The 19881-nt window shown below is 43.3% G+C and overlaps 1 protein-coding gene across 1 annotated transcript in view; it reads left to right on the top strand.

Moving 5' to 3' along the window:
* The first annotated feature begins 230 nt into the window (after positions 1–230).
* Positions 231–19881, top strand: part of CCDC3 (coiled-coil domain containing 3) — an 86189-nt gene continuing 66538 nt past the window's right edge. Inside the window, exons 1-2 of the mRNA XM_081137473.1 lie at positions 231–793; positions 3157–3331. Of these exons, the coding sequence (XP_080993599.1) occupies positions 420–793; positions 3157–3331 (549 nt within the window). The 5' untranslated portion in view covers positions 231–419. The remainder of the gene's footprint in view (positions 794–3156; positions 3332–19881) is intronic.

Raw genomic sequence — 19881 nt, 5'->3', positions numbered from 1 at the left:
TGACCTTTTGGGGGGCGCTCCGCCCTCTAAACGCCGCGCGGCCGGGAGCCGCAGCCCCGGCTGCTCCCGAGCTTCCCGCGCGTCCCTGGCCCGCGTCCCACCCCCGCCAGGCCGCCTCCCCGCCCTCTCCCGCCGCCGCCCACGCCCCCGTCGCGAGGGGCAGGGCAGGAGCCGGTGGTCGGCCCGCCCCACGACCCTTTTAAAGCGCCCCGGGGAGGGCCGGGCACGGTGAGCCCGGCGGCGGGGAGAGCGGCGCGCCGAGCTCCCGGAGCGGCGCACGGGGCGCAGCGCTCAGGACGGCCCTGCCCGGCCCCGGCGGGCGCTCCCAGTTCCCCGACGGCCCCCGCGCCCCGCGGGCCCGGGTGGCCCGGCCATGCGCCTAGGCTAGTGCGCCCCGGCCGCCCGCTCCCGCCGCCGGCATGCTGCGCCCGCTGCTGCTCGCCGCGCTCTGCCTGGCCGCGCGCCTCGGGCCCGCCCGCGCCTGCCAGCTGCCGTCCGAGTGGCGGCCCCTGAGCGAGGGCTGCCGCGCCGAGCTGGCGGAGATCATCGTGTACGCCAGGGTGCTGGCGCTGCACCAGGAGGTGCACGGCCTCTACAACTACCTGCCCTGGCAGCACGAGGCGGGCGACGCGGGGCTCTTCTACTCCGCCGAGATCGAGATGCTGTGCGACCAGGCGTGGGGCAGCATGCTCGAGGTCCCCGCCGGCTCCAGGCTCAACCTCACCGGCCTGGGCTACTTCTCCTGTCATTCTCACACCGTGGTCCAGGACTACTCCTATTTCTTCTTCCTCAGGTGAGCCCGGCCCCTCGCACCCACCACCTTCTCTGCCCTTCTGCCTGACCGCCCGAGGTCGCCGTTATCTGCAGCCAGGTCAGGACTCCCACAGGATCCTGTCCGTGCCATATGAGAGTATGCCTTGGGGTCCTCCCCTCGCTCTTTATCCGACGCCTCGACAAAGACACCAGGTGTCTCTGGCTAAGGGTGGTGAAAAAGTAGGAATGATTTCTGTGCTTCATGCAAAGAAGATTGTTTCAGGCAAATGACCAAGGTGGTTTTCAATGCTTCATTTGAGTCAACTTTTTTTTTTTTTAACTGGATTCAGTGGGAGCAGTTTGGGTTGGTGAGAAAGAAAAAGAAAAACCTTTGAAATCAGACTGTTGTTGGGATTCTGGTTCTGCTCCTTCTGATTTTGCGCAAGTTACTGACCTCAAGAACCTCAATATCTTCACCTCAGTAATGTGAAAAGCAAGGTTGATTGAGACTAAAACACGGTAACTCGTGGAAACACCTGATGCAGGTTAGATGCAGGAATAGTCACACTTTCTTCTCCCCACCTGCTTGAATGTCAGGATATGCATGGTGTGGAATACAGACCAGCTGTGCTCCAGTTTCACTCATATTTGTTGGTATCAGTCTCACATCAGCTGCCAACAGACCTCAATGCCAAGCCATTCAAAATAGCCAAGGTTTAGAGGAGTGGGCTTCTGGGGGTAAGGCCCTGAGTCACAGTGCTTCGAAGGGGATAGAGGTGAGGACAGGAGGCCTCTCTGCTTGGAGACTCCTGGAATCTTGTGCCATTCCCTGAAAGTTGGCCTGTGGTCAGGATGGAGTGCATGTGCATAAGAATTCAGTCAGTGGGTTCCACTGAAGTCTGAAACAGAGAGCAACAGGTGGAACCCCAAATGCATTGGTTGTTTCCGATTGAAATAGGAGAGTGATACAGAGCAACTGAGAGAAACATCAAAATGGGATCTAACATCTATACCCAGAGAGTGAATTAACCAAAGTTGTGATTTGTCTTGGTTCCAGTCTGCCCAGCGTGTGAAGGAGCGGTAAGGATATTTGAATGACTGTGACCTGGGTCTGCAGATTCACTTTGAGCTTTTGAGATTTCCCATTTCTCTGAGATGGAAAACAGTAAGTTCCACAGAGGACTTCCATAAGCCCATGGCAACACATGTTTTCCATATTGGAGCCAAAATATCTAAGTTTAGAATACATGGCGTGCTTTGTGTTGGCTTGAGTGGTTTAGTCAGATTCAGTTGAATTTTTTTTCATTGCTGAAGAAGTGTTGTTTCTAAATAAAGCCAGCAAGGACTAAGACTATACCTTTCTTATACAGGGAAACTTAACTCAGATTTTTCATATTTCTATTTAGGAAAAACATTGAGAACCCAGCTATAACACTATACAACAACAAAACTTTATTTTCCAAAGAAAAAAGAGCCGGAGTACTTGAGTAGACATTGTTCTGGCTCCCCCCCTCCCCCAACTTTGTCACGAAATAGAGTTTTGTCCACTGGCTCTGTGGTGGTCAGCCAGCTCTTTCATCTTTTGCTCTGACATTTACAAAGAGTTAGGACAGAAATAAATAAAGAGTCAAATAGTAGTCTGATAAAGCTCCATTTCGCAGGGCTGTGTTTTCCTGTGTCAACAGCTGCATACAAATCATTCCTGCTCTGTTATCCGGGACCCACTGAGATAGACTCTGGTCAGTGTCACAGTGGGAAGTGCCAGTGGAGACTCACTGGTGAGCTGGAGTGTGACTTCCATCTCTCCTTTTCCTTTTTGTGACTTTGTCTTTCCAACAGGCTATTTATTCTAGGCTCTATAGAAATGTTAACTAATTTGTGCTGTACTCATTTCCTGCCAAGTACTTTATTTACTCTTATTTTCTAATGCAGTCCTTGCACTGCCACCAAGGAGTAAGGTGCTGTTATTACCCTGTTTCTCCAGATTGGAATACTAAAGCTTAGAGAATTTTAAAAATTTGCTTCATGTCAGACAGAAGATAAGTAGTAAGGGCAGGATCATTCCAACTGGCCATCCCAGCTGACCTTACATTCACCAAGAAACAAGGAACACTCTCTAGAAGGAAGGCCTCTTGGGAGATATACAAATAGACAAACATATATGTATATGCAAGCACACACTTTCCCCCCTGCTTCACCCAAAGTCATCTTTTTGAAAACCTTAAGAATAGAGGCATGTACCTGAGGCAGAGAATAATTAGAAACAGTAACTCCTCTGATGAGAGCCATGTGAGACATGGTTGTGTAATTGGCAAGACTGTCAGTCTTCTCTGACTCTTGATTAAAGCTGGTACACCCCATAGATGTCTCTTCTACATCTACTTTTTTCCTCTTTCCCACTAGGATGGATGAAAATTATAACCTCTTGCCTCATGGAGTCAATTTCCAAGATGCCATCTTTCCAGACACTCAAGAGAACAGAAGGATGTTTTCCAGTCTTTTCCAGTTTTCAAACTGCTCCCAAGGGCAGCAACTGACAATTTTCTCCAGTGACTGGGAGATCCAGGAAGATAATAGGGTAAGAACTGGCTGTACCCGGTGCAGCAGCAAAATAGTAGCCACATCTTGTATGAGTTTTGTGACCAAAGGAGTCAAGAATACTCTTTCCAAAACCCAGACTAAAGAGTGTTGTCCTTCCTTCTCCCTCCCTGCCAGCAGTTAAAAAACACTGCTCAGAAACTTCAGATTCCTGAGGCTTTACCACCAGCATGGGGTCCCTCACAAAGTGAGGGAACAAGATGGGAGGAAGGTTGGTACACTGTACCTCAGTTTCCTTTTCTGTAAAATGGAGACAGTAGTAGCATCTATATCATAAGGCTGATGCAATATGATTTCACTGTGTAAAATGTGTAAATATGTAAACCCCTTAGCAAAGTGCTTGACAGGGTAAGCACTCTACACATGTGAGCTGCTGTGACTACCTACCTTCATTATTGTTGTTTTGGTGTTATTGATAGCATAGGCCTCTAAGAAATTTTCTAAGAGGAAAGAAAATGTCCTTAAGGAAATTAAATGGAATAATTATCATGGCTAACACTTCTATGATTTTTCATTATAGTTGTTAAGACATAGAGGTACAGGGTGGTCAAGGTGGTTGTGGAATGTAAGGGTCAGGATGATTTGGGGGGTGAGTATATCAAAGGGGTCTTCCAATCTGGGGCAGATGCCAGAGTTGTGGGGAAATTGTGAGGATTGCTACTTTCCCAAAGCAATGTCATTACCACAGTGGAAGTGGGATGACTGTGGAACCAAGCCATTCCTCTGTATGGGACTTTTTAAGGCAATGTGACAGACTGCTGGAGAGACTTCTGCTGTGGGGATGTGGGTACCCCTCAGGACAAGGACTGTTTTATGGGTTAATGAGCCATTGCACATGTTTGGGGGCTTCCTTCCCTCCACCCTTATGTGATGGGTTTGGGTGAAGTGCTTTTCTCTTGCGTGTTGGCCTAGGGTAGCTGCCTTGTTCTTCCAAACATCATTATCTTCTGTCCAGGGCTCCCGGGCACCTGGAGGCCTTCTTCATGCTCTTGCACAGAAACCATTAGCATGATGGGCAGGTACATCCAACTAAGGAAAACTCTATTTTTGCTTCCTGAATATTATCAAGAGATTATTCCCTTAGATCTACTTCGTTAACAGCAGTCTAGAATCCTCTAACCCCTCCTCTACAGTTTGTCATAAATTTCTGAACACTCATCCTATAGTTTGCTCCCAACATGGCCCCAAGCACCTGTCTCTTCCCCTTCTCCATACTCACTGGCAGCCACTCCATACTCACCCCGGCCTGCCAAGTGTAAGCCTGAGTGTCCCCAGCCCGAGTCATGTCTTAGCACATTCCAAACTGGTGTTTGAGTCTCCATTTTATAGGAGTTTTGCTTATACTTCTAGATTCATGATAACAATAGGTTTAAATGAAGAGATCAGATGTTATTCCAAAAATATCTTAGTAGCTTAGCCCCAAACTCTTTGGCTACATAACTTATTAGTCCGATGGTCACATAATGAAGCTATTAACATTTTCTGGAATTAGATTTTCCATCGTTTGAAAAAACAGAACAATAGGACTGTTGAGAATTGCTTCAATGTGAAGGCAGCCCTGTTTCTGGTGCTCAGATGTTGATCTTGGGGAGAAGTCCTTTCCATTTTCCCTCTAGTCACCCTGGGCTCCTAGATAACAAAGGGAGGGTGTGCTAGGTGGCTCTGAGGGGGAGTCAGAAGCTTTGGGGGAGGAAGATAGTTGTTCCAGCTCCTGCGTAGCTGCATTTGGAAGTTAGATCTGAGGTACCGTGCTCTTTTCAATGCCTCTTGAACCCCTTGCATTTTTATCCCTGCCCACTTTGAAAGGTAGCACATCAGAACGAAGTTAAATTAGCGAGCTAGTTTAGAATTTAATTTTAAACTAAAATTAAATGTCTTTTTTGGGTCAATATTATGATTTACATCTTATGATGCTCCTTGAGGAATTTTTACGTACTCTGGAGTGATTAAAGTGGCTGTGAATTGATGACCTCAGAGTTGGATGAGGAATTATAGGCACTCCTAGTTCCTTTCTTCAAAAGAATGCTCACGCGTTTCTGCCTTTTCTTTCTGAAGGTGAGCACCACATTGTCATTCCACCTGGGATGAATATATCAGGTCAGCAGCAGTCTGTGTTTTTCCCGTGGTGGCCCTCAATCTAGGGGGGGTCAGAAGAGCTGTTCAGGTCACATTTTTATTCCAGAAGGAATAGATCCGAGGATAGTTTTGAAAATCAGGGCACATGAATGCTTCCCGTGTTCTGAGACGGTGGGAAATGGCCTGGACATTGCCCATCGCACGCCTTTCATGTATGACGTGCCATGTCTTAGATCACAGCGAGTTCTTGGGCTTTCTAGTGTCTGTGCTGTTGCTCTCAGCTTCCAGTCAGCTTGGGCAGTGATCTAGACCGTGGTGGTGAAGGCAACTTTTATTCGCTTCACTGATACTTCTCACTTTCCCTAGCTTGGGGGATCAATGAGTCTGGGACTCTATACTCAGTGCAGATGTTAAGTGAAGAGGAGGAAAATCGTACATAAGGAAGCTTTTGTGATGTACACCCAGGGCCACGTTCACCTCACCCTCAGCAGCAAAGTCCTGCCACTCTCTGGTTCCATCTTCAAGTGTCCCACCGGCGCCTCAGTAAGTAGAAACACATCTTTCAAGGGTCGCGAGGAAGTCAGCAGTGTTACTGAGTGTTCAGTGCCGCCCTGGTTCAGTGTCATGGTGTTAATGGGACCTTGGGGATGTCTTTGGCAAGTTGGAGCATCCACCAGATTTACTGGCAGGATTCTTGCCACACCAGCCAAGGACATTTTTCTTTCTTCTTTTCTATCCTGCTGGGTGAGTATAACTGTCAAAACAAAAGTTGGATATTTTCCCTTCTCTGCAAGTCCTGTCCCCTGGGACCCAGACCCAGACTGGCTCATACTTGTCTAGGTCTGTCACAAAATGTCATGGGATTGAAATAAAATTTATGAGAGTGCTCTGCCATCTCAGTTTTCTCTTTTTCGCAGTTGGGAAGGGTGGGGGAGTTATTCGCCAGCTGTGTTAGAAGGAATATAAGCTTGTAATCTGAACACCTAGACTGGCTGTGCCACTTTCAGAGGAATGACCTCAGGAAGGGCCCTTCATTTCTCTCCCACCTCTGACACCCATGCACCCAGTTCTCACGACCCTCCAAACAGGTAGCTGCTGTTATTAGTTTCTTATAAACATTTTCAGTGAGTATTTTCATCCAACCAGTAATGCAGAACAAAATACAAAATCCTCGATCCATAAAACTTATAGTCCTAGTGTTGGTGATTGACACAATCAAAAGGCCACATTAATGACTTTATAATTTCAAATGGAAATAAATGCTCCAAAGGAAAGAAAAGGAATAATCAAGGAGTCCGACCTAGGCTCAGGGATACATAAAGCCTTCTATGTTGCATTGATACTGGAGCTAAGATATGCTGGGTAAAGAGGCACTGGGGGAGATGAGAGCAATCCAGAGAAGGACAGTACGTACAAAGGCCCTGTGGTAGCAGGATACATGGTGCCTTTGAGGAAATGAAAGCAAGCCCCTGTGGCTGGAGCAAGGGGAATGAACGAGATCAATGAGGAAAGAGCATTAGGTAGGACCAGACCATGCAGGGACTGATAGATCCTGGTGAGAATTTGGGCTTTGGCCTAACAATAATAGGAAACCTTTTATGTTTTGAAAGCAAAGAGTGATAGAATCAAATTTACATTTTGAAAACACCAGCTAGATTGGAGGGGATCCAAGTGATGTGGTGAGAACAGGTAGGTTGTTATAAAGCTACCAGACAGATGCTGGACTACGGTGAAGGCAATGGGGATGGAGTAAAGTAGGCAAATTTGAGAGTTTAGGAAACAAAATAAGTAGGTGTTAATGATGGTTTGGATTTGGGTGGCAAAGGAGGTGGGGGGCAATGACAATTCCTGTGTTTCTGGCATGTAAACTGTATGGCAGGACCAACACTGAGAAGTGGGAATATGTTTGGTAGGGGAATTCATGAGTCTAGTGTTGGACATATTGAGTTGAGGTGGTTGGATCTATAAGTTTGGAGCTTTGAGAAGTGCACCGAGTGGAAGATATACCTTTGGGACTGAACAGTAATTTGATGTCAGTTGAAACTGGATCCGAATGAGATTCCCAAGGGAGAGGGCATAAAGAGGAGTGGAGACCTGGGGTTGGACCGAGCCTTGCGGAATGCTATCATTGGTTGAGAAGGAGGAGTCAGAGGTGGAAGAAAACTAGGAGAGTCCTGGGCACAGCATGTTTCCAGAGGATGAGTGATCAACAGAGCCAAAAGCTATTGAGGTCAAATAAGGTGAGGATTGAAGACCACTCAACTTTGGTGGCCTAATTGAGGACAGTTTCCACTGAGGAAGGGAGAAGACTGTAGATTGTGAGGGTATGAGGAGCGTGGTGGACAAGAGGGTATGGAAATATGAGGTGGGCAGCTCTGCCACGAAGCTTGGCTGTGGGTGGATTAATAGCTATAAGGCTGCAGGTGAAGCGGCAGAACTGGTGAGGGAGGGGTTTTGTTATATTTAAGGATGGCAGCCACCCTGTTCAAGCCACCGTGGCCTCTGTATTCTCACGCTTCAGACACTGTCTACCCAAGCAGACGACCCAAAGGCAGGGATATCTGCTTTGTTTACTGTTGCATATCGGGTGCATTTTTATGCTCTCTCACACGTTTGTTAAATGAAGAATGTCTGTCATCCAAGGAGCTCTGAGGCCTAAGCAGGGGCCTTCTCTGACCCTCCCTCCTCCTTCCCCTGCCCCCTCTCTCTCATGCTGGACTATGTTGGAAGCAGTGGGGATGGAGCAAAGTAAACAAATCAGAGAGATTTAGGAAATAAAATCAGTAGGTTTCTCCCCTTTTCAACCTCTCTCAACCCCTCCCCACCTACTCTTACCCTCTCTCATTCTCCAAATTAATATTTAAAATCCACATGCCATAAAATTTACTCTTTTTCATGGACAATTATGAATTTTGACAAATGCACAGGGTTGTTGTATAATCACAATTACAACAACCATACAGAGAAGTTCCATCATCACAGAAAACCTCCTGTGTGTCAGCCCTTTACAGTCAGGCCCTCGCCCAACTCCGCTCCTAGGAACCACTGACTGGTTCCCGCCACTAGTTTTGCATTTTCCAGAATGGCATATGAATGGAATCATACGGTATGTTAGTATGTTGTATATTTTAGTTTGCTGAATCATAGGTAAGTGTATGTTTGACTTTATAAGAAACTGAAAAACTGGTTTTGAGAGTAGCTCTACCATTTTGCATTCACATTAGCAATGTGTTAGAGCTCCACTTCTGCATCCTAATCAGTATTTGGTGTTAGGTAAAAAAAAGTGGACATTCTAATGGATGTGTCATGGTATCTCTTTCTTGCTTTCTCTTTTTTTTAAGGATTCCACATATAAGTGAGATCATATGGTATTTGTCTTTGTCTAACTTATTTCACTTAGCATAATGCTCTCAAGGTCCATCCATGTTGTCCATATGGCAAAAATCTCCTTTTTAAAGGCTGAATAATATTTCATTGTGTTTGTTTCACAGTTTCTTTATCCATTCACCTGTCAACAGAAACAGGTTGTTTCCGTGTTTTGCCTATTGTGAATAATGCAGTAACATGGAAGAGAAGATGTACCTTCACCTTCACCTACTGATTTCATTTTTTAGGGGTATATACCCAGAAGAGGGATTGCTGGCTATTATGGTAATTCTTTTTAAATTCTTTTGAGGAACCTTCATACTGTTTTCCATAGTGGATGTACCAATTTACATTTTCACCAACAGTGCACAAGGGTTCCCTCCTATCCACATCCTTGCCAACACATGTTGTCTTTTATTTCTTGGATGATAGCCACCCTAACAGGTGTGAGGTGATATCTCATTGTGGTTTTTGGCTTCCATTTCCCTGATGATTAGTTGGCTATCTGTATGTCCTCAGATCATCTGCCCATTTTTAAATTGGGTTATTTGGTTTTTTGCTGTTGAGTTGTATGAATTTCTTATATATTTTGGTTACTAACCCATTACCAGATATGCAAATATTTTTTCCCATTCTGTAGGTTGCCTTTTCACTTTTTTTTTTTTAAAAATCCACACCTGAAGATTTTTTTTTTCCATTGCTTTTCAGAGAGTGGAAAGGAGAGAGAGAAACACCGATGTGAGACACATCGATTGGTTGCCTCCTGCACGTAGCCTTACCAGGGCCGGGGACGAGCCTGCAGCTGACACGTGCCCTTGGCCAGAATCGAACCCGGGACACTTCATTCCATGGGTCGATGCTCTAACCATTGAGCAAAACCGGCTAGGGCAGTTGCCTTTTCATTTTGTTGATATGTTGTTTTTTTGCTGCACAGAGGCTTTTTCATTTGTTGTAGCCACTTTGCTTATTTGTGCTCTTATTACCCTTGCATTTGGTGTCCAATCCAAAAAAATCAATGCCAAGACCTGTGTGAGGGAGCTCACTGCTTATGTTTTCTTCTAGGAGTTTTTATGGTTTCAGTTCTCACATTCAAGTCTTTAGTCCATTTTGAGTTGATTTTTTGTGTATGGTGTAAATAGTTGTCCCACTTTATTCTTTTGTATGTGGGTGTTCAGTTTTCCATTCACTGAAAAGACTGTTTCTTCCCCATTGTATATTCTTGCCTTCTTTGTTGCTATTTAACTAGCTACTTATGGGTAGGCTTAATTCTGGACATTCAATTCTGTTCCATTGATCTGTGTGTCTGTTTTTATGCCAATACTATACTGTTTTGGTTACTGTAGCTTTGTAATATAGTTTGAAATTAGGGAGCATGATGTCTCCAACTTTGTTGTTCTTTCTCAAGATTGCTTTGACTATTCAGGGTTTTTTGTGTGGTTCCATGTGAAATTTGGAACAGTTTTTTTAAATTTCTGTGAAAAATGCCATTGGAATTTTGACAGGGATTGCATTGACTCTCTAGATTGCTTTGGATTCTAGCAATCTAGAATCCAAAATTAATATTGTTAATATTTTAACATTAATTTTTCTATCCCATGAACTTGAGATATATTTTCATTTATTTTTGTCTTCTAAAATTTCTCTCATCAATGTTTTAAAGTTTTTAGTGTAAAGGATCTTTTTACCTTCTTGGTTAAATTTATTCCTAAGTATTTTCTTCATTTTGATGCTATCACATGTGGGATTGTTTTCTTGATATCCTTTCAGATAGGTCATTGTGGGTGTAAAGAAATGTAACTGATTTTTGCATATTGATTTTGTATCCTGCAACTTAACTGGATTTGTTTATTAGTTTTAACAGTTGTTTGTGGAGCCTTTAGTGTTTTATACATATAGGATCATGTCATTTGCAAACAATTCCATTTCTTTAATAGACAGGACTATTCAAGTTATCTATTTCTTCTGGCTTGTGCCACTGTGTCAGTGCAGATCTGGGGTTGGCCTTAGGGCAAGACTGGATGAGAAAAAACCAGGGGCTTTCTCTATACTCTCCAGGACATGGGGCCCTCTTGCTGGGTCTTCTTGATAGATAGGGGATTTCTCCTGGAGATTTTCCTGCATAATTCTATGATTCATCCCTTGTTGGTTCAGGTCTCACTGCCTCTAATTGTTTAGTTTTCAAAGCCCACAGGTAGTTGCTTTTTGTATTATGTGCAGAGAATTTGAACTGTAATCAGTGGGAGTCATAGGCATCTAGCTTCCTTCATTTTGACGGGCACTGGAAGTTGATGTTTCCTTTTGTCTAGGCCCATTAAGAACATTTGGTCAAACTTGGGTAGAACATACTGCAGGGATGGAAAGGAGAGTATCGATTTCTGATTATTAAGAGCAAATAAAAATGGGAAAGATGATCTGTAGTTTTTAAAGTGAGGTTTGAACCCCAAATGGATGAAGATAATCAGAACTCGGTTCATCCAGATCTTCCACACACCCTAGAAGTATTTGATTAAAAATGTCCCTGGAAGGTTGCTGAGACAGTCTAGTTCACCAGGTTATTTGTTCAAGAACAGAGGCCCCTTAGGGATGGAGGGGTATAACTTCAGTTTAACAGATATTTAAGCACCTATATTCTTCTTTTACACATCAAAATTTCAAAAAGTGGTATTTTCTTAAAACCTAGTTGCAATGCAGATCTGAAATTTTATCAGTGAATTCTTTGTATTCCTACCTGAAAATCCATTAGTCTGTCTTGCACTTTGAATGGGTTTTCCCCCATGCATGATTTTGATATGATGAATTGACTATTTAGAACATTCAGTTATACAGATCTTGCATGTTAAGACTTCTAACTAATACCGTATTAATCTGCACCTTCTGCTCAGTTTTGCTGTGAACCTAAAACTGCTCTAAAGTGGTCTTTAAAATTAAAATTAAAAAAATGTTTTAAAATCCTATTCATTACTATTCCATCGATCTCAACAACAAATTCTTTTAGTATTGGGAAAATGTCAAACACACAGTGGCAAATTTTCTAAAATTCTAATTGTTGCTTGAAAGCTTGAATTTTATCCCTGTTAACAAATACTGGTAGTTTTCTTTGAAGTGACAGGCTTGCTTTATCCATTTTCAAGAAAATGTCTATCCAGTACTCAAATCTGAATAACTGTAGTTTGTCATTTATTCTTTCCAGTAAAAACAGTGTTGCATGGAGAAAGCCACCAGTTCAGCTCAGAATTCAATCACATTGTGCTTTTCCTTGACAACCATTGAACTTTGATAAACAGCTGAGGTGTTTTATGTGTGCTCTGATTTCTTTGCAAAGTGTTAAAAACATGTATATCCAAAGATCAGTATTTAATGAATGATTTCATTAAGAACATTCTAAAATTAAATTGGCTTTTTCTTTTCTTCCCACACAAGGCACTGAAGAATACAATGACTATTAGTATAATTTGGTGTCACTGCCTAGCCTTGCTCTAGGTGCCAGCAGTTTTACTCACCTTTGCTTTTGCACCAATAGTGCAGATGTCATCACAGTAAAAAAGACATCTTAGTAATATTCCAAATATAGTTTTGATCTCATGAACCCCCTGAAAGGATCTCAGGGTCCTCCAGAAATCTGCAGACTTCAAGAACTACTGTTGTAGACCAACTCAGTGATGGGAGAATGGTACAAGAGGAGGTGTTACTTGAGATGAACACTCAAGGATGGGGATCCTTTCACGGTCTGAGCTATGAAAGGGGGATGTGTGACCTTATAATAGGGCCCGGAATTTCAGAAGACCTGGAGTAAACATTGACAGGAATGATTTCAGCCTTTGGGCTTCTAGCGCTGAGAATAGTGGGAAGTTGCACAGTTAGGGTTGGACCAGATTGTAGAGGGCTGTGGGTACCATTGGAAGGAATCCAGTGCTGGGATTCAGGAGATCTAGATTCTAATCTGGACTGTCCCCACTAACTAATATTAATCTTGGGCAAATCCATTTACCTTTATGGTCTTCGTGTTCAGCACATAATACATGCTCAATAAATATTTTGTTCTTTGAAATTAAATTATTTTATCTCTGGAAAATTAAGTGGCTGTATTTTATTTTTCTGAGAGTTCTATAAACACTAAAATTATTTCTGTTATTAATATCACAGTTGAGTCAACTGAGGCCTGATAAGTGAAATGGAATGTGGGTAGACAGTGACAGAGCTGGAAATGAGACCGTTCCAGTCCATTCTACTTCAAGACCTTCAAGTCCTTCTACTTTTGCCTGCTCACTGGACTGCCTCCCATACCTGAGAGGCTTTCTGCTTACAGAGTAACTGTTACTTCCCTCACCCACTTCCTACCTGCTTTCCTTCCTTTCCCCGGCTGGACTGGTTTTGTTCTCCAGTTATGCTGCTCGCACACACTTGTTTTTTCTTGGGGCGCTTTTCATAAATACAGTTAAGTAATGAATTATGCAAATATTTTAATATCTCTGTCCCCCAACCAGGGCTAAATTCTATACAAACTCCTTCATTGTTGTATTCCCAGGACCTAGCAGTGCCCTCACGTAGTTGGTTCTTACAGCAATAAAAATAAGGAGATCATTAAATATCACATGAGTGGTGTGGGCAATACAGCTTTCGGAAGTCAGAGAAGGGAGGGACTGGGGAGGCCTCGAGCATTCCAGGAAGATCTCAGAGAGGACCGGGCGCTTCATCTAGACCTTGTAAGATGACCTGTCAGTACAGTTTTCACAGTGCTTTTGAGGTTTCTGAGATCAGGCAGTTAGTTCACTTATTTCTTAGGTGAAGGCTATTACCCTACTCTCTGGTTGTCACTACTAGGCCATTCACTTGTCCAGATAGAGCCAGAACTGTGAAGTAGGTTGGGGGCTGGTCTTCTTTCCTGCCTTCCTCTAAGCACAGTTGTTGAACACCTACTATGTGTTAGGTACTGGGAATAGAAAGGAGAACAAAAGAAAAGCACTCCCTTTCCTCCTAGAGCTTATCTTGCTGTGGGATGTGGGAGAGACAGTCAGTACATCAGTCACTGAGCCAAATGTCAGATTATTGGCAAAGAATTAAAAGAAGGTAATATGATAGAGAGGAACTGGTAGCTACTTTAGGTTGAGGGGATGACACATTGAAATCTGAATGAAACGTGGCCAGCTAAATGAAGATCAGGCAGAAAAGCATTCCAGGGAGAAGAGAAAGCCAATGCCACTGGCCAAGACAGACTGCCTGGCACACTTGAGGGATGGAAAAGTATGTGTGGAGCATTGTTGGTGGGGGAAGAATGGAACAAGATGAGTTCGGAGAGGTGAGCAGGAGCCAGACCATTTAGAACTTTCTGAGCAAGGATGAGAAGTTTAGATCTTTGTGCTTTGGGAAGCCATTGGATGGAGTGACGTGATCTTAGTGATGGAGGCTTGAACTGGGGATGGATAGCAGTGGCTTGGGGAGAAATGACTGGATTCAGGATATATTTTGGAAATAGAGCTTTTTCTGTGTTCTTCCAATTTGTCCTTGATCAAATGCCCTCTTCCTACAGGCCTTAGGCTACCCCCATGGTGTTGGCCCAATACCACATCTTATACTGCAAAATGTTATACTTCCTTTGTGAAGATTTGAATCTTAATAATGAACCTTCTTAAAAATAAAGTTCTAAGGTGGTGATATGCATCTTGGTAGGGCTTTAGAATGAGTCGTGAGTTCTAAGCCTGACTCAGTACCAACTGTTACTTTGGATATCACTGAACCACTCTGAACTCAGTTTCATTACTTGTAAAATGGGTCTAATTATATCTACTATGCCTCATTCACAGCACTGCCGTGAAAAACAGCTGAAATGACATTTAAAAGTACAAAGTAGTGGTTATGTGTAACATTATGCCATGGCTCTTATGCCTCCACACGTACCCATTCTCCATCACATATCTCACCAGAGTAAGAATAAAAGATCTCACGGAAGATAGGCTTTTATCCCATCAACAAGGATTTTTGAGTACCTCCTGCATTCTTAGCACTGTGTCATGTATTATGGAGAATATAGGAGAAGGGGACCTGGTGCCTGAACTCCAGTATCTAGTTGGAGGGATACAATGAACCCACCTGGGAAGATGGATACTGCTGCTGGGCCTCATGAGATGGAAAGGATTAGGAAAGATAGAGGGGAGAGAAGAAGATGAATTCAGACAGAGAAGAACGAGACTGAAGACTCAGAGATGAGAATGAGGGTGTGTTCGAGGATAGTCGTGCTGCATGCAGGGAAACAGAGACAAATGAGCGCCCATGAGTCTGTCTGCACTGGCCATTCTCGACTTGTTTTTATTATGGGCATTCACAGAGGAGAACCCCTCCTACACGCAGAGGGGATGGTTTGTGGCTGACTGTGCTGGCTGTCACTTCTCTACTTTTGCCATCAACTATGAGTTTTATTGAAACACAGTCATTATTCTTCAACATTAATGCTATCACTATATAGTTACTGTAAAAAAAGACTTCTTATTTTGGAATAAATATAGATTCACAGGCAGCTGCAAAGAAATGGAGAGAGGTTTTTGGTACCCTCCCCCCATTCTCCCCTGTGGCGCACGTCTTATGTAACTATAGTACAATAGCAAACCAAGCGATGACATTGGTCAAGTCTACAGAGCTAATTCAGGTGTCACCAGTTATATGTGCACTTGCGTGTGTGTGTGTGTGTGTGTGTGTGTGTGTGTGTAAAACTCTAGACAAATTTGTCACGTGTAGCTTCCTGTCACTACCACCGCAATGAAGATATAGGACTGTCCTATCAGCCAGGGTCTCTAGCACTGCCCTTTTACAGCAACACCTTCTTCCCAACTCATTCTTAAACCTTGGTGGCCACTAATCAGCTCTCTCTCTAGAGTTTTGTTATTTCAGTGGTTTTATAAGTAGAACCTTACCGTATGTAACTTTTTGAGATTGTCTTCTGCACTCAGCCAGTTTCCCTGAGGTAACCCAAGTTGTCATATTTCTTTTAATCGCTGAGGAGTATTTCCCATTGTGGGTGTACCATCTTTTGTTAAACGAGTCACTGAAGAGCACTGGGTAGTTTCTAGTTACTAGCTATTATGAATAAGCTACTCTGGATAAATGTATAGGTTTTTGTGTGGACATAAGTTTTCATTTCTCTGTAGTAAAATGCCCAAGAGTGTCAATACTGGGCCATATAGTAAGTCAGTTTTTCATTTTAAAAGAAACTTCCAGACTGTTTTCCAAAGTGGCTGAATCATTTACATTCCCACCAACAACATATGTGTGATCCTGTTTTTTGCATCGTTGCCAGCATTTGGTATTATCACTATTTTTTTTTCAGCCATTCTGATAGGTGTGTAGTACTCTCTCATTGTGATTTTAAATTTCTTTTTTTCATTGAGATACAATTCACAGACCGCATGACTCACCCTTTCAAAGTGTATAACTCAGTACACTTTATTCACAGATATGTGCAACCATCATCATTCATTTTTAAAGCCTTTCCATTCCTCTAAAAAGAAACCCAGAACCCATTACCAGTCACTCCCGATTCTGCCCTCTTCCCAGCCCCTGGCAACCACTCATCTTCTGTCTCTAGGCATTTGCCTATTTTGGACATTTCACATACATGAAATCTTATAACATGTGGCCATTTGTGTCTGGCTACTTTCATGTAGCATAATGTTTCCAAGGCTCATCCCTGCTGTAATAGGAATCAGTGTGGCTGACTAATATTCCACTGTATAGGACACCGCCGTCTGCTTATCCACTCCTTAGTTGATGGACACTTAGGTTGTTTCCACGTTTGCCTGTTAGGAATAATGCTGCTATGAATATTCATGTATAAGTTTTTATGTGGATGTATATTTTCATCTCTTTTTGGTGTATACTCTGGAGTGGAATTGCTGGGTCATATGGTAACTATACATTTAGCCTTTTGAGAAACTGCCAAACTGTTTTTCAGAGCAGCTGCACCATTTCCCTTTCCCACCAGTGATGTATGAGGGTTTGTTTCTTCACATCTCGGCCACTGTTTGTTATTTTCTGTCTTACTGAATTTAGCTATCCCAGTGGGGATGAAGTAGTGTCTCATTGTGGTTTTGATTTGCATTTACATTAATGACTAATAATTTCGAATACCTTCTCATGTGCTTACTGTTCTTTTGTATATCTTCTTGGGAGAAATAGTCTCTTCAAGTCTTTTGCCTAGTTTTCTTTTTTTTAAAAAAGATTTTTAAATTGATTTTTAGAGAAAGAGGAAGGGAGAGGGAGAGAGAGAGAGAGACATCAATGTCAGAGTGAGACATTGATCAGCTGCCTCCTGCACACTTCCTACAAGGGATCAAGCCCACAACTCAGTCCTGTGCCCTGACCAGGAATCAAACCGGCATCCTTTCCATGCACAGGACTGGATGACATCCAGCCAACTGAACCACATAGGCCAGGGCTGATTGGGCTGTCTTTTTATTGTTGAGTTGTAATGGTTCCTTAAATATTTTGGACACTAGACCCTTATCAGATATATGATTGGCAATCATTTCCTCCCATTCTCTGGAGCATGGTTACCGTCTGTATGGCCTTTTCAGTGAAATGTCTCTTCATGTCTTGGCCCATGTTTGTCACCTTGAGCTATGGCTGTAGACATTTTCCTTTATAGTATAAGTGAAAAGTATTCAAACTCTTCTTTGCAGCAGCACTAGGATGGATCAGAGACACAACTATTAAGCTACTCATAGCTATAGATATTTTCTTATTGTGGTAAAAAACATATAACATGAAATCTACCTTCTTAACAAATTTTTAAGTGTACAGTACAGTGCTGTTAACTATATGCATGCTATTATACAGCAGATCTCCAGAACTTTTTCATTTTGCATGACTGAAACTCTGTACCCATTGAGCAGCAACTCCCCATCCCACCGCCCTTCCCAGTCCCTGGTACCACCATTCTGTTTTTTGCCTCTATGAATTTGAATGCTTTAGATACCTCATATAAGTTGAATGATGTAGCGTTTGTCCTTCTGTGACTGCCTTATTTCACTTAGCGTGAAGTCCTCAAGATTCACTCACGGTATAATATGCGACCATAGCTGTAGATTTGGTCCATGCTAATCAAATCTCATTTTAATCATCTTATTTTGATAATCACATGATCTCACCATGACTCAGTTTCTCCATCAGCAAAATGGGTAACAGTAGGTCCTTATGGTACGGAATTTGGGAGTAATCAAACTCAGAGCTTTGTAAGTAATTAGGACTTGAGCTCCGCAGATAGCCTCCTATGTTCCATCAGGTATAGCACCTGTGCCCAAAGTCAGCGGTCAGCAGGGGAACGCATCTCATTTGTTGAAGATACTTTAGTGAGTGTCGTCATTTCTTCCTTAATTTTGTTTCTTTCCTTGCATGTCAATGTTCAATCCTGAAGCCTTTCCGGAATATTTCAGTTCATGTGCACTGAGATGGTGAGGGGGGAAATCAAAATGAAGTCTGGTCCTCCATCAAGGGTCTTCTATGTCCCCAAAGAAGAGAGTCCTCCAGCCTCCACCTGGCCTCATGAGGCTCCCCAATTCCTGGAGTTACTATGGAAACGTGCTCCAGTACTAAAAGGAAATTAAAGGAAACATTCTAGGAGTCTTGCAGGCTAGAGAATAGCAGGTCTGACTTTTGTTCCCGAAGTCTGTGGTTGCTTTCTTCCCTAAGTTCCTTCTCAATGTTTCATTGTCTCTGTGTGGAGGTGGAGGCTGAATGCGTTGACTGTCCTTACAGAGGCTTTGCAAAGGGACATGAAAGGTGTGTAAGATCTCTGGCCATCAAGCTGTGGTTTTAAATAAGCTGATCATTTATCTTCTTCCTGTCTTGGAAGCAGAAAATCTGCCACTATCTGAGCTCTCCCTGTGGACATCTTAGCTCATACAAACTTCTCTTGGGAAGGGGAAGTGGGTCTTTGCCTTTATGTTTTCTTCTTCCCCACACTCCTCGTAGTCCCTTTGCCTCTGCATCATTCTGTCCCTTTGCCCAACACTTTCAGCTCTCACCTTTCTCAGCCTGCACTGTCGTTTTGCAGATAAGCAGGCACATATCTGGGCATTGATCGTGGTGGTTACAGCAAGCACTGCCTATGTGTCTTGGGCAGAGGTCTCCCCGTTTCCCCTACACTGCTCTGGCTCTCTCTGGACAGACCCTTAGGGATGCTGTCAAGCTTCAGTTCCCCTGGCTGGTCCTCTTTCTTTTATTTAAATCAGCTGTGACTCCTGGCAAAACCACGCTTCCCCCGAGGGCCTAAGCAACCCCAGATGCTGCCAGCATGTTCCAGGGTCATTGTCTTTAGAGTGCATACAATACCATTCCCTTTACTTCATACAGACACAGGATGAAGAATGGCAGCCTAGGAGGGAGCTAAGAAATCATCTAGTTCAACCCCTTAATGCCACATCACAAAATGGTTTTATAGGAAAACAAAAACTCCACAGCTCCACAGCTACAGCTGTTAGTTAGCATGTGCCTAGTGATGCTGTTTTGACTTTAAATAAAAGAATCATAATTTTAATGATACGACTATTTAAAAATGTTCGTAGAAACTAGCAAAAAAGTGTATAAACCTTTGAGATAGCTTTGTAGTAAAGCAAAACTGTCATACTGAAAGTCAGAGGAAGTGGACTGACACATACATACATATATATGTGCATGCATACATAAAAAGTAAGGGCAGGGCATTCTTGCCCAGTATCAGATGGTAACTATGTAGGTGCTTTTTTTTTTTTTTTAATATATCTTTATTGATTTCAGAGAGAGGAAAGGAGAGGGAGAGAGAGAGATAGAAACATCAATGATGAGAGAGTCATTGATCGGCTGCCTCCTGCACACCCCGGACTGGGGATCGAGCCCACAACCCGGGCATGTGCCCTGACCCGGAATCGAACTCCGATCGTCGGGATCCTAGGTCGACGCTCAACGCCCGCCGGGCTGTAGGTGCGTTCTTTGTTGTTTCTGTTTAATTGATCTGAGAAGAGGATCCTTTGTCTATTTCCTTCTTCTGTGTCTGGAGAGAAGTATTGATTTTTGTTTTCTGGGAAGTGGATGTAATTGTGTCTGGAGACAAGGGTGGTCTCT

This window comes from Miniopterus schreibersii (assembly GCF_964146895.1).
Source record: "Miniopterus schreibersii genome assembly, chromosome: 1".
NCBI classification, from domain to species: domain Eukaryota; kingdom Metazoa; phylum Chordata; class Mammalia; order Chiroptera; family Miniopteridae; genus Miniopterus; species Miniopterus schreibersii.
Note: the sequence above shows the minus strand (reverse complement) of the source record. Positions and strands in the feature narration are given on the sequence as shown.